Raw genomic sequence first — 14,458 nt, forward strand, 5'->3', positions numbered from 1 at the left:
ATAATTAATATATTATAAATTATTTTATAATAATTATTTATTATAATATTAATAAAATAATTATTAAATAATTTATAATTTAAATATAATAAATAATTACTATTTTATATACCATAATATCATTATAGCGTGTGATAATATTATAAAAAAAATATTAATCAATTTATATATATAAATCAATTTTATAAAATTTTATTAAAAGTCAAAAGCAATCTTTTTAATCCCAATACGCCACTCCCCGCACAGAAAGGGTGGGGTTCGTGGTCCAACACCGCCCAAAAAATTCAACTCTGCCAACTGCCGTGGTTGTCCAAGAAACCAGGAGAAAAATGAAGGTATAATGGAAGAGATAACGAGAGACTAATTGGAGTGGCACATATTCTTCCCTTTCAAAGACCACCAAACTCAGCAATATCTTCCTCTTTGGCTAAAGATCTGAATGTTTTCCGCATGAACTCGGGCGCGGGCAGAGTAATGTTTCTTCTTTGAGCCTCTAAACCGAACAGGTACGTTCTTCAAATGATTTTTTTTTTTTTTGTTGAATTTTGCGCATGACCCAGTTCTCTAATCAATGGTTTCAATTACATATAGATTCAAAGGTTGAATCTTTATCTCTTTCCTGTCCTGTCTGTGGATGGGTGAAGAGGGAATGCCAAGTGATGTGAAAAACACAGCTAAAACAAGTCCAAAACTCACAGTATTGCCTCTTGTTGCTTTGATATTCTATGATGTATCTGGGGGTCCTTTTGGTGTGGAGGATTCAGTGAGGGCAGGAGGTGGCCCTTTGTTGTCTTTGCTTGGTTTCTTGATATTCCCTTTAATTTGGAGTGTTCCTGAGGCTCTAGTCACAGCAGAGTTAGCCACAAGCTTCCCTGAAAATGGTGGATATGTTATTTGGATATCTTCAGCTTTTGGTCACTTCTGGGGTTTCCAAGAAGGGTTTTGGAAATGGTTTAGTGGGGTCATGGATAATGCCCTTTACCCTGTGTTGTTTCTTGATTACTTGAAGCATTCACTTCCCATTTTTGACCAATTAATTTATCGAATTCCAGCACTTTTATGTATTACAGTAGGTTTGACATACTTGAACTACAGAGGACTACACATTGTTGGATTTTCAGCTGTTTCCCTTGCTGTTTTCTCACTATGTCCATTTGCTGTAATGGGTATTCTTTCAATTCCTCGAATTAGGCCTAAACGATGGGTGGCTGTAGATTTTAGGAAGGTAGAATGGAGGGGATACTTCAATAGCATGTTTTGGAATCTAAATTATTGGGATAAGGCTAGCACTCTTGCAGGCGAGGTTGAAAACCCCAGCAAGACATTCCCAAAGGCGCTATTCGGGGCTGTGTTTTTGGTGGTTTCTTCATATTTGATTCCACTTCTTGCTGGCACTGGGGCTTTGAAGAACTCGTCAAGTGAATGGACTGATGGATTCTTTGCAGAAGTTGGAATGTTGATTGGAGGAGCTTGGCTTAAATGGTGGATCCAAGCAGCTTCTGCTATGTCAAACTTAGGTTTGTTTGAAGCAGAAATGAGTGGAGATGCCTTCCAGCTTCTTGGCATGAGCGAGATGGGAATGCTCCCAGCTATTTTTGCTTCAAGGTCAATCATTATTTTCTTGGCTTTGGTTCTTACTACTTTATGCTTATCTTCATTGCTGCTTTGCTTCATGAAAGAAAATTAATGCATTTTGAAGCAACTAAAGAAAATTAGCCCCCCATGACCCATTTAATTTACTTCAGGAAATGGTTAACAGTATGGTGCGATGCTTTTAAGATCCTGCAAGTGTTTCACTTTTCGATATTTGAATCACATATTTGTTTTATCATTGGCAAGTTAGCACATCATTAGTGTTCCTTAAATCTGATTTTGTGATCAAATTGACCGAAATTGCTTGAATTGTTGATTACCTGATATTAAAAACTTGCTTTTTCTGCCTTTTGTTATTTTATTTTACAATAGGTAAACACCAAAGAAAAAGATTAAATTAATAAACAAAGCTATAGAAAACAGAAAATCAAACATATCAATGTCATATAAATCTCCCTCTATGTTTATGCTTCTGAAGTCTAACAATTGAATTAAATTTGTTTGGAAGGAAAAACAATTGCATTTCTTTTAATGCCTTTTTGCAGATCAAAATATGGGACACCCACTGTTAGCATACTGTGCTCTGCTACCGGAGTGATCTTCTTGTCATGGATGAGTTTCCAGGAAATCCTGGAATTTCTGAACTTTTTATATGCCATAGGGATGCTTCTTGAGTTTGCAGCTTTTATAAAACTGAGACTAAAAAAGCCAGAACTTCACAGGCCTTATAAAGTTCCACTGGGAACATTTGGTGCAACAATGCTTTGTCTGCCTCCTGCAGCATTGCTTGTTCTTGTTATGTGCTTAGCTTCTTTGAGGACTTTCTTAATTAGTGGTGCAGTTATTGTTCTGGGGTTCATCTTATACCCTACTTTAATTTATGCCAAGGACAGGAAATGGACCAAATTTGACACAGAACAGCCTGCAGTGCCTTCTGGTACCGTCATGCCGGGCAACTCAGATATCGCCCAGCTGCATCAAGAAACTGCCGATGAGGCTTCAGTCATGCTTCTTTCAGATTTGTCCACTACAAGAACAGACCAAGAAGACTATGAAATTCTGGTGGAAGGAAAAGTGGAATAGATGCAGTGATCTTGTAAATTCAATCCTCATAAATTTTATTTATTTGAAGATCGGCAGGAATTTAATGTCTTCGAGATACATTCAAAAGCTGTTAAAAATATATGCATGTACTATTTATTTAATCAAATATGGGAAATATGAATTCTCATTCTTGTTCATTAAAGTCCATGATTGAAAAGAAAATATTATCTTCAAGTAATGTCCATATCTCACTTTCCCACTTGATTTTTTTTTTATAAGAAATAGTGAATTAATTGATTAAATCAAAATTTGTGATAGGAGATTTGTAAAATTTATTTGGGAAAGAAAGATCCCACTAAAGTCTAAACCTGCCATACTAAAAGAACATCAGTTGCTTCAACTTCAATTGCATCTCACAGCCACTGCTCTGCTCAGCATTCTAAGATTGTACAGAACAATCGATCCAAAATGTTGTGAACATCTCCTGCATTAATTATCTTCCAAGGATTGCTACTAGAATAGAATCCATGTAACTTTTTCAGAATAAAAGAATCTCCATTCCTCTCCTTAGATTGAAGATTATTCAGTTTGGATTCCTAGTCATGCTCATCACCATCATCCTCTCCATATTCTTCATCATCATCACATCCTTCCAGGACTATTCTCATCCAAGGGCCCAGGGAATTTCTTAAAAATGTCCTTCACCCCATCAATGCCTTCATCTGAGATGTAATTCCCATTTATATGGACTTGGTGCTCATATCAACTTCATTCAACTGTGGAAGGAATCAATTTGCTTAGTGACAACGATTTGCCACTTTCAAATAGAAGTTGCAAGTGTGGTGAATGCCAACATGGCAAAAGCATCTTATGTTTCAAGAATTTAGAATGGAACCTCATCCATGAAAATGACAGAAAAGGATCAAGTAAAATGAAATTTGCCACCTTTTTATGCGGTCCAACAACCGAGCATGAAAATTAAAAATAAAATAATTTTACTTTTATTTCTAAATTAATAAATTATAAAATACTGTAATTCTTGAACAAGTATGCACTTCATTTATAATAGTAAAATGATTAAAGTGTTAATTTTAATAGTTTTAGTGTGAATGATCATCAAAAAGATAAATTTTAATATAATATATAAAAATAAATATAGAATATCACTTCATAATGATATAAAAAATAACAATAGAAATAAAGTAAGAAACAAAATTTCAAGGATTTTTATTTTCTTTTTCTCAGTGTTCTTATAAAAATAAAAATGAAAGACAGGAAACAAACAGGGCCTAAAGTGCAGCTGAGTTGTGTCCTAAAAGCAAATCCTAGAGGCCCAAAAAGACCTTACAATTTGATCTGTTCCTCTACACGCACGAATGCCACCAAAAACAAGCAAGCAACCAGACAAGGCATCGATCGCCAGAAAAGCCATACATGGTAGCAGAAAAGCGCACGAAAAAGGAAACCCTTTTGCCGCTTTGGTACGTGTCTCATCTTTCTTTTCCAATTCTTAATTCTTTTTTGGGTTTTCTAATTTGCAACGATATCTTCATTGGGTTTCAATTATTTTCCAAATTTCTGGTTTTAATCTCCCTAATTGTGTCGATTTCAGTTTCTGCTACTTCTTTTATGCAATTTCTATGGCTCTTATTATTATTATTGTACTACTAATTTTCCGATTCTATTTAGTATTTACTTTGTGGTTATCCTAGTATTCATTGCAAGGTATATGTTTTGAGCTAAACTTTTTGATCTGGGATTCATTCATTTTTCTTTAGAATTATAGAAATGTGTGCATTGTTGTTGAATCTTGATATGTTTATGATTACTTTGCAGATGGAAACCGTGTTGTGGGATTTAGGGTTTTAGGTTTTGGAATTAGGACATCGGAGGAAGGTGTTTATATGATCTGGGTTTTGCTTGAAACTTCCATATGTCAATGAGCATTCGCATTTGGTGAATTTAAGTAACTTTGGGGAAGTGAAACGATGTTGTCTAATCAAAGCTATGCTCGAATCGATACTTTAGAGCTCAAAACTTTGATTATTAAAAAGATTGGGCACGGAAGAGCAGATAAGTACTTTGATCAGCTGACAAGATTGTTTAGCTTTAAGATAACAAAGTCTGAATTTGATAAGTTTTGTATTAAGATTATTGGTAGAGAAAATATCCCTCTTCACAACCTCCTCATTCGATCAATCATCAAGAATGCTTACCTTGCAAAAGTTCCCCCATCAAAAGGTATTAAAAGAGTGGGAAGTAGTCTTAATGTTAAAACTGCAAATGGGTACCAGAGAAATTGTCTTCAGTCGCTTTATGGGGATGCCTTTCCACCTTCCCCAAGGAAGGGCAGGTCTCCTGTTAATCGAGATCGCAAATTCAGGGACCGCCCAAGTCCTCTTGGGCCACTTGGGAAGCCCCAAAGTGTTGTGTGTGAGGAATTGAATTCAAGAGCACAAGAACAGCAAAGTGCTACCGAACTGCTTTCACTTGGTAGTAGACCTCCAGTTGAAGTTGCTTCCGTGGAGGAGGGGGAAGAGGTTGAGCAGGTGGCAGGGAGCCCAGGTGTTCAAAGTAGGAGCCCAGGTGTTCTAAATAGAAGCCCAGTTACTGCTCCTCTTGGTGTTTCCGTGAATTTAGGTGGAGCTCGTAAAACTCTTTCAAATGTTTCTATATGTGGTAGTCACCTTCAAGAGACTTGCCTACACACTGGTGAGCTGCCTGACACAAGATCATTAAGAAGTCGTTTGGAGCAGAAGTTGGAGATGGAGGGTATTAGTGTGTCAGTGGACTGTGTTAACTTGTTGAATAATGGGTTGGACATGTATTTGAAGAGGTTAATCGAGCCATGTATGGGCTTAGCTAGCTCACGCTGTGGAACTGATCACTTGAAAGAGGTTAATGGGCAGTTCACATCTGGTTCAAATGGGATGTTACCTGGGAGATGCATGCAAAGACTGAAGGAATCTGTTTATGCATCCATGTTGGATTTTCAAGTTGCAATGGAGTCAAATCCCCAAATACTGGGAGGAGATTGGGCCACATTACTAGAGAAAATTTCATTGCACACTTCTGAAGAGTGATAAATATCTTAATAGCAATTACTCGGAATTCAGCGGTTGATTAAGTGGGATATCGTTTCTTCACATTAAATTGATGATTCAGAATTTTGAATCAATCACATCAATTTTGCTCTCCACTCATTTTGGGGTGTTAAAAGCATTTCCAAAAGGAATAAATTGTAGCTGTAGAAATTTTAGATCAGGTAACAAGGTCTTCTTTAAATGCCTGAAGAGATGATCGTTGAAGGGATACATGTTTATACAGTAAAATGTAAAAAATAGATACAGGTAGGAGCTTACTATTTTAGGAAATTTACTCCATTCTTCATTAGTATCTGATTTTCTCTTTCTTTGCATGCCTCTAGTGTACCGAGTTATCCATGAAATAAAAACAAACTTGGATTTTAGAATGGTGGTTCTGGTTCTTGGTCCTGTCTGCTATTGTTATATCATATTTAAAAGTTAGACCTTAATCTGGAATATTTTCTTTTTTATTTTTGACATAATTCTAATTTGATGCTTATTCCTCCATGATATCTACATGTTCCATACTAGTTTTAAACAATCAATATCTGAGTTCTTTTTCTGTTATGACATATTCTTTCCTTTTGGCCTGGGGTGATAAAGAAATTATTGTGAGCCTTGATGTTATCATGTTTTGGCTTGGAATGTTACTTAGCAATTTGAATTAGAAAAAAAGTTACTGTTTCATTGAAGTTCTTCACAGGCATCCCCGTGACGGAGGACTTGGCTACACTTGGTAATAAAATGCAGATCTGATGGTGATTCCAGGTTGAACATATTCTTTCTTAGGTGAGGTTATTTTTTACTCTATCATCAAGCGTGTTTGGATTTTTTCACGGTTTGCCCTAAAAATCTCCATATCTACGACTCTGAAGACATCTTGTTTTCAATTATGGCCACTATTAGTGGTAGGTAAGTTCCTATTTTGCAGAAACATAATAATAATAATAATAATAATAATAATAATAATAATAATAATAAATTCGATGAGCAGTATTGCCTGAAACTTGGACCTGTCAGTTAACAATATGGGGGTATGCGGGTTTTCTCCACTGCTTCATCATTTGGTAGAATGATAGCTAATCCTAATGGATTTGCATATAGGATTTTAGATTAGTTACAGCAGTTGACACCGATGAAAAAAAGGAACAAGTAGTTGTTTTAATTTGATCATTTAAAGATGAATCGTCATGCAGCTCCCACAAGATGTCCTATCAACAAGTTCTTGTGGAATCTAAATTTTTAGTTGATCATCCTTTAATATGAGTATGACTACTTGCTTGAGCTTTTAAATCTTGTACGTGGTTGCAATTCCTTGTGCATTACTGAAATGATCATCTGGATTTCATTTGTTTTGGCAGATACCCTGGATTCACAGAAGGTCCTATTGTGTTCTTCTATTGCGTTCTTCAATTGGCTTTAAAAGTAATTGTATCAGAAAGTATTATTGTAGATGAAAATGAGGAGATTCACTTGATAGGAGAAAATGCTGTCTTAATTATTTTTCTGTTTATACTGTTAATGTATAGGATTCAGAAAATTAAGCTATAAATAAATTGCAGTCATCTAATCCAGTCTTTTAGTTTTACATTACATGATAATCTTTTTCAGATTGTGCAAACAACTTCAGATGGATCAACTCCTTTACTAAGAAAAATGTCTCCAATAATATTAAGCTTTGCTTTACAGAAAATCCATCCAAAATTGTTGCCCCTCAGCTATATTTGAGAATGATTTAACCATTAAGTTCAACCGAGCTCCCACCGCTGATGAAATAACAGCATTTTGGCGCAAGACATGCCCGGTTTAGTTTAAAATTGTCATCCACCAGTGCATTGCAGTGTAGTTGGAGGTAAAACCCGGAAGCATTTAAGCAAATTGGCTGTTAGTGTTAGTGCTCACTTTATCCAAACTTGCCAAATATGTCATGTAGACAGTCCATAGATATGAAAAAGAATTGCTCACCAGTGGCTGCCATAAAATAATCATAAGAAGGCAAATTAGGAAAAGAATCTACAATAAAAAAAAAATTCCCCAAAAAGGAAAAGGAGCAGGGTAGTTAATCTATCTATACCTGTAAATGGACAGGAATGAATTTGAAAGTAATAAAATCACATATGGGCCAGTACATGACACCATTCACCATTGTTGGCAATAAATCCCGTTTTAACCGGGCAACAATCTCAGCACCGTTCTCACCTGAGTAGGCCATCATGGCAAACGGTATAAAACATTAACATAGTATAAAATATCTCTAATACCATATTCAGATGAGGCAATAATCCATGAAATACAACTCAGTACATAAGAATAGAAGGGAAATATTCTGCTTTCATCATACTTGAGCAACTCAAGTCATGTAAAACACAGATGCATATGCAAGCTTGTATGCAACAGGATGTTCCCACTTCCAAGAGTTTTAACCAACTTATTTAAAATTCAAAATTGGAAAACCATATTTATATGTTGACATGCTTTTTCAAACCAAGGGTGACTAAGCTCATAATTGTTTGAAAAGTTAATTTTCCCATACATATAAAGTGTAAATAATCTCACATATAAAGGGAGCCCTTTAATTTATCTGTACTTTTTTAGGACAAGTCTTCTAATTTTCTCAATTAACTGTACTATCAATTTAAAAATGGCCAAATGCCTAATTAAGCCCTTTAATTTATCTTCAAAAGTTAATTGAGCCCTCTTTAATTATAGTCAATCACACCCTTCAGCTTGTTGAATTTCGTCAATCGAGCCCAATGGTTAATGCTGTCAATGGTTGAACAACACATGCCGTTAAGCATTTGGCCTTATTCCTTCGATTTGCCTTTGTTTTCTGGGTTTGAAGTGCCGGAAATTCAAGAAAAACCTTTTTTTCTTTTTTAAAATAAAGTTAGAATGATTTCAACATCAGAAACTCTTACACATTTGTTTGGTGCAAATATGAAGTTCGATTCAAGTATATGAAGCATTCCAGCCCAAGAACATCAATCATAGAAATCCACACTATCAAAAAACAAGTTTTCAGCTTGTATTAAAACTCAACAGAAAAAATATTATATATATCAAGGATAGGTATAGCACAATCTATAGCTGGTTTAGATTCTTCCTTCCCTTCTAGCATTTTATGAAGATAAAGGAGACCATATCTTCTTTTGTTGGACAGGGAAAAAAAAAGGTGTAAATTCCTTGCAAATTCCTTCTCTCTATACTGATTTTGTAATTTTGTGGGTAAAAACTTAATTTTTGGATTGAGATATGCAATTTCATTACTTTATATGGAGAGATTGTTGATCCAAGGAAGCAAAGGTGAGAACCAGACAATGTGTAAAAGGCAACGAAAGGCCCCAGGCAGGGCAAGGCGAAGCGAGGCGAGGCAACGGAGAAGAGGCCCAATACTTGAGAGGTGAGAGGCGTTGAGGCGCCGACTCTTCAAAGTAACAGAAACTTTCTTTTCTTTTTTTTTATTAAAAAAAAAAACCCTTAAACTAGCACCACCACCAAAGAGCACATCACAAGGAACAAAGCAAGCAATCGCAGACAAAGGAAACCAGCGCGCAACAGGTATTTTCTTCCTTCCTCTCTCTCTCCTCTCAATCTCACGCTACAGCAACTAGTTTTTTTTTTTCCTTTTTAAATTTTTTCTTCTTTTATCTCCTTCTCTTCAGTTTTCTCGCTGCGCAACCTAGCAGACTTCCGGCTGTTAATTTCTTTTTTCTTTTTTTTTTTTTGCCTCCTTCTCTTATTCTCCACACTATACAACTTCCAGCACTTTATTTTTTTTTTTTACATTTTTGTTAAATTTGTTAAATATTTAGTGCAATATACTTTTTTATTAAATGGGTATTGTGAATTGTGACCTGTTTTTATTAAATGGGTACTGATGCTCTTGCAATGACATAGTGTAATTGTGCAAATTATTAAGAAAATCAATTGTTTAATACTTTAATTTCTTATTTGCTTGAATTGGGACAACATTGATAGTTGTTGTTGCTGTTACATAAATTCTTCTATATGTCTTGAATTGGAATAGCCTTGATATGGTTATTTATATGTCTCGAACTCAACTGTGACATGAATTCTTCTATACATTGCCTAAACCATTAATCTATCATTCAAAATTCTGCCATTGAAATTTTAGTGATGGGTATTGTTTTGTTAGATGGTTTTTAATTTATATAATTGGGTTTAGTGATGCCTACTCTTCTATATGGTTTGTATATGTTGCCTTTTTTGTTAGATGAGTATTGTTTTGTTGTTAGAAGTATGAAGTTTTATGTTAAAAGTATGTGTGTGTGTGTGTGTGTGTGTGTGTAATTTAGGCAATTTAGCTGTGGTACCTTGTGTCAAAAAAGCCCTCACCTTGCCTCGCCTCTTGCCTAAGGCCAGGGAGTACCCTATCGCCTTAGTGTCACGTTAATAACACTAGAACCAAAAGAAAAAAAAATGACAGAGAAGGAAGGGAAAAAGGGAGTTAAATTGCCTAAAAACCTTCACGCATTACAGCCATAGAAAATCTGTCTCTTGCCTTATCTCTTCTGAAATCAATCAATTATTCACCCCAAATCCTAGTGTTGGAAGACCTCTTATGGATGTAAACTAGAGAAAAACCATGAGTAAATCTTTTTCTTTCTCTTTCTCTTTCTCTACATGCCAATCTATTCAATTAGGTTTCTTACTTTTCAATTTGGGGGTCGCTTGGATGTTAGAAGTGAAGAATTTTCTCACAGACTAACAGATTTTTAGATAACATGCCTCAAGTGTTTCAGCTTGGGTGAAATTGGGCTTAATTGATGAGATCCAATAAGTCTAAGAGCTTTATTGACTAAAATTAAAGCAAGAGGGTTCAACTGACTGTTAAAGGGCTTAATTAGGCATTTGGCCAATTAAAAACACTCCCAGCATTGACCACAATATCATTCACATAATGTAAAACTTCCATTAACCCCAAGTAAATATTTTGCTAGTGCTTAGTTGTCACTTTCATAAGGGAAAATTTTGTTTTATATATTTTACAATAATCAATAACTAAAAAACTTTGCAACAAATGTGAAATTAATTTGCTGTGGAGGAAGGGAGTGGAGAGCAATAATGAAAGAAATAAAATCTCTCTAAGGGTTGTATCAAACTACCAATATAGTATTCTACAATGAAAACATGGAAAGTAATACAAAAAAAAAAAAATAGCAACTAAAAATTTATGCTCACCTTGAAGGCGTGCGTTCAAGGAGAAGAAAAGAGCAGTCATGGCAGGTCCATAGAGAGTCTGTCCCATAATAATTTTCTTAAATGTTGTGATTAAATCTCGCTTTGGAAATCGTTTGGACACAAAATTAAACCAAAAATGCAGTGATGGTCCTAAAATGAGCATCCCATATCCTGCCATTCGCAATGTCCTCACTAAATCATAAGGTTCTGAAGCCGGTCTTGCAATTGTCTGAAGAAAAGTTTATATGAAATTCCCATAAATGACGTTTTAAATTAGATTACATCACAAAACACAGACATGCACAAATTAATGTTATTTACATCACAAAACACAAAAATAGCCAACTCTGTCAAAACCCCATTAAGATTTTACATTGAAAGCAAGAAGCAAAAGGAAGTAATTCAAACTAAAATGCAAAGAATAAAGAATGATGTCATATGTAATTCATATTTAATCCTAAGATAATTTGAATCTTTGTTCACTAACAAATTACACTAAAAGTTACTACTTTTCTAGAACTTCATGGTAAAGAGATGACTTGCATAAGCTATCCAACTACAGAACATAGACTTCATAAATGGCTGTGTGTGATTAACCTTGAAAGCATATGACCATGCCTATTTGCATTTCTAAGTTGTCATGTACATTCTAAAGAGAGAGGACTGGCATTAGAACTAAGACAAGTAGCACAAAAGATAATTGGAGAAAATAACCAAATGCAACCTCAATGAGAAAGTCAAGATGGAATATGAGTAAAGAGACAATAAAACTCTACACACCAAAAAAGAAAACCTAAAGTTTGCTCATGTTTGCGCCAACAAACTGCTTAACAGGGAGATTATGAATAGCAAAGAAAACCAATGACAATATTCTTTGACAGTGCAATAATATAGAAGAGAAAGACACATAAAAGGCTTGGATGCAATTAGAATCTAATGCCATCTGGTGCTTTGCCACATTTTCAGTAAGCCTAGTATTTCATTTTCTCAGCACCACATGGTAAGAAGCATAATAATATTCAAATGCCCCCAATGCAATGATATTCAAACTAAAGCTATAAGAAAATACAATTACAAATTATCCAAAGTTAACGTTTATTCTTCGAAAATGTAAAACTTTCCACTCATTTGTCTGATATAGCAACAGAGATTCATCATTGAAAGGGGGCAAGAAGACAACACTGGGCCACCGCCACATTAACAAGCAGCTAACAGAAATCCATTGTCATAAAACTTACAAGTCATTATATTGGTCCTTTTTTTTCCTAAAAATTCAACAGGAGTTGACCATGGTGGTAACAATTTAAATTGCCAGACTGAGATAACTCTCTGGTTAGTGAATTCATTATTGCACAAGACAAAATAAAGGAACTTCAAATTAAAAATAAAAATAAAAATAAAAAAGAAGGAGAGAGAGAGAGAGTTTTCTAAAATCTAATACAAAACCATATACAATCAGAATGACCACCTAAGCCTCTAATCTGAGATCTCCATTAACTATCAGAAAAACTACAAACATCAATTAATTACAACCTAAAACGAGGATATTTGGCACATCCAAGGGAATCCCAATTAACAATACTATTATAAGAATAACACAATAGAATATTATCCATGAGATCATTTCTTAGATAATTATGTATCAATTATTCGCAAGAAGGAAATAATATTTCCAATAGTGTGATCCTGATTCCAATTTATCTCATTCAATGAGTTAAATCATCCATAATTATCTAAACAATAACGACCCTTAAGTTTAGAAGATTAACCTCATAATAATCTAAAAACCAACAAAAAAAAAAAATCCAAATATGACCCCAAAAACCGACATATCAAAGGCTTAAATTTATTTTAAAAATTCAAAAAAGAAAAATAAATGATAAATAAATCAACCCCATTTCAAAGGAGATTATTTAAAACAATAAAAACCCAAAAATCCAGGTATTTCTTTTGATCACATTCATTTGCCAAATTACCTGAGAAGACAAGTCTGCAGCAACATAAATAAGCGAGGAAGTGACACTCTTTGTCAAAATAGGCCGCGACTTGACCATCGCCAAGTACCACCCAACAAAAGACGCCGCTGCAGTCGACGAAGAGGAAGTGGAAGAAGAAGACGAGAATGGTGAGGTGAAAAAGGGAGGAGAAAACTCATTAAACTCTCTAGATTTCCTGAAAATTTGAGGGAAACGAAAATAAACCCTCGACTGCGTCGTCTGGTGTTTCATAATCGAATAAATTGCCGTCGCTGTCGTCGACGGGTCTAGTCCGGTATCGGTAATCGTGTGGCTGCGTAACAGCCTGTGGATGCTGGATTTTCTCAAGAAGGAGCCGCTCATTTTGATCTCTCTCTCTATAGAAGCTGCTGTCCTCCTCCCTCGTTTGGTGATTGTAAAGGGTTTTGGAGGTTGTAGGAGAGAGAGAGAAAACCAGAAGGCACGGACGGAGCCTGAAATAACTGCTAACAAGTTTTCCCTTTTTCCTAACACTACTTTCTCGAGTATAAACATGGATTTGTACTCGCTTTTGCTCCCCCAAGTATATTTCTTTTTTTTTTTGCTAAATACCTAATTTGCCCTAAACTATGTTAAAAAATGCAATGAGATGCCTAACCATTTTAAAATTATGCAATCAATATAAATTTAAAAAAAAAAAGCCGTAAGATTAAATATGAAGGGACTAAATTAGTAGTGATAATTGTTTTTTATTTTTGAAAAAAAAAAGTTGTTCTCGATTTTAATTCGATTTATTTATATTCAATTAATTTTTTTTAATTTATCCTGATTTTGATATTATATGGTGCAAAAGTGATAGAACACCTTCTCACTTCGGATATCTAAAATTTATTTTAATAATAATATATTATTATTTTTATTAAAAATTAATTTATTTTATTTTATTTAAATACTATAATTTTAAAATTTGATTTGCAATCTAAAATATATATAAAAAGAGAGAAAAAATATATATATATCAAGAAGTAAATCAAATAAAAAGAGACCAAAGAATATGCAAGTTAACCATCACACAATTAAATTCTTTAACCATGCGGAAATGAAAGGTATGAATTAAGAAGTACAAATATTTATACAGATTTTAAAATATGTTTTTTTTTTCTATCAACATTTCTCATTGTTTCATTTTTTTTTTCTTTTCTTTTATATTTTCCTTTTAATATTTTTTTTACTTCTAAAATATTTTAAATAGATATTAACTTTATAATATTTAATTATTATTGAGTCAATATGTTATGGTTAAATATATATCTAATTTTTTGTTTTAAAGAAATGAGAGGGGGCAACGACAATATATCTACAATATTAAATTGGCATATATACCTAATTAATAAAAAAAAAAATGGAGGCCGAACCATATTTCTCGATCCCCTGCTATTGTTATCGGCTCTATAATAGAATGCTGAAATGGTACTTCATCGTAGAATGTCATGATCCGATCCTATGAGTCAGATGGTACTAAAATTTGGGCTGACATAAAGCTTTTGAGAGTCATTGTAAGTTTTACTATTTTCAATT

At 34.2% G+C, this 14,458-nt stretch overlaps 3 protein-coding genes across 7 annotated transcripts; 2 read left to right on the top strand and 1 right to left on the bottom strand.

Annotated features, from left to right (window-relative positions):
• Positions 1 to 238: 238 nt before the first annotated feature.
• Positions 239 to 2,875, top strand: LOC110670412 (probable polyamine transporter At3g19553). Its single transcript, XM_021832454.2, has 3 exons — positions 239 to 506; positions 592 to 1,605; positions 2,139 to 2,875. The coding sequence occupies exons 2-3, from the start codon at positions 635 to 637 to the stop codon at positions 2,674 to 2,676; spliced, it is 1,509 nt and encodes a 502-aa protein (XP_021688146.2). The 5' UTR covers positions 239 to 506; positions 592 to 634; the 3' UTR covers positions 2,677 to 2,875.
• A 988-nt stretch (positions 2,876 to 3,863) lies between these two features.
• LOC110670400 (uncharacterized) lies at positions 3,864 to 7,297 on the top strand. Of its 5 annotated transcripts, none has more exons than XR_002497877.2 (4): positions 3,864 to 4,118; positions 4,474 to 5,987; positions 6,417 to 6,512; positions 7,085 to 7,297. XR_002497877.2 is itself a non-coding variant. In XM_021832441.2 (2 exons), the coding sequence occupies exon 2, from the start codon at positions 4,626 to 4,628 to the stop codon at positions 5,718 to 5,720; it is 1,095 nt and encodes a 364-aa protein (XP_021688133.2). In that variant the 5' UTR covers positions 3,864 to 4,118; positions 4,474 to 4,625; the 3' UTR covers positions 5,721 to 6,109. The 5 variants fall into 5 exon arrangements, 1 of the variants encoding a protein (XP_021688133.2); XR_002497876.2 differs by having other exon boundaries at positions 6,427 to 6,512; XR_009150646.1 differs by having other exon boundaries at positions 6,417 to 7,297.
• LOC110670401 (uncharacterized) lies at positions 7,255 to 13,403 on the bottom strand. The gene is made up of 4 exons (XM_021832442.2): positions 12,902 to 13,403; positions 10,926 to 11,154; positions 7,798 to 7,922; positions 7,255 to 7,694 (listed from the first exon to the last, which is right to left on the bottom strand). Exons 1-4 carry the CDS (start codon positions 13,262 to 13,264, stop codon positions 7,593 to 7,595), a joined length of 819 nt encoding a protein of 272 aa, XP_021688134.2. The 5' UTR covers positions 13,265 to 13,403; the 3' UTR covers positions 7,255 to 7,592.
• Between the last annotated feature and the right edge of the window lie 1,055 nt (positions 13,404 to 14,458).

This window comes from Hevea brasiliensis, chromosome 8 (genome assembly GCF_030052815.1).
Source record: "Hevea brasiliensis isolate MT/VB/25A 57/8 chromosome 8, ASM3005281v1, whole genome shotgun sequence".
NCBI classification, from domain to species: domain Eukaryota; kingdom Viridiplantae; phylum Streptophyta; class Magnoliopsida; order Malpighiales; family Euphorbiaceae; genus Hevea; species Hevea brasiliensis.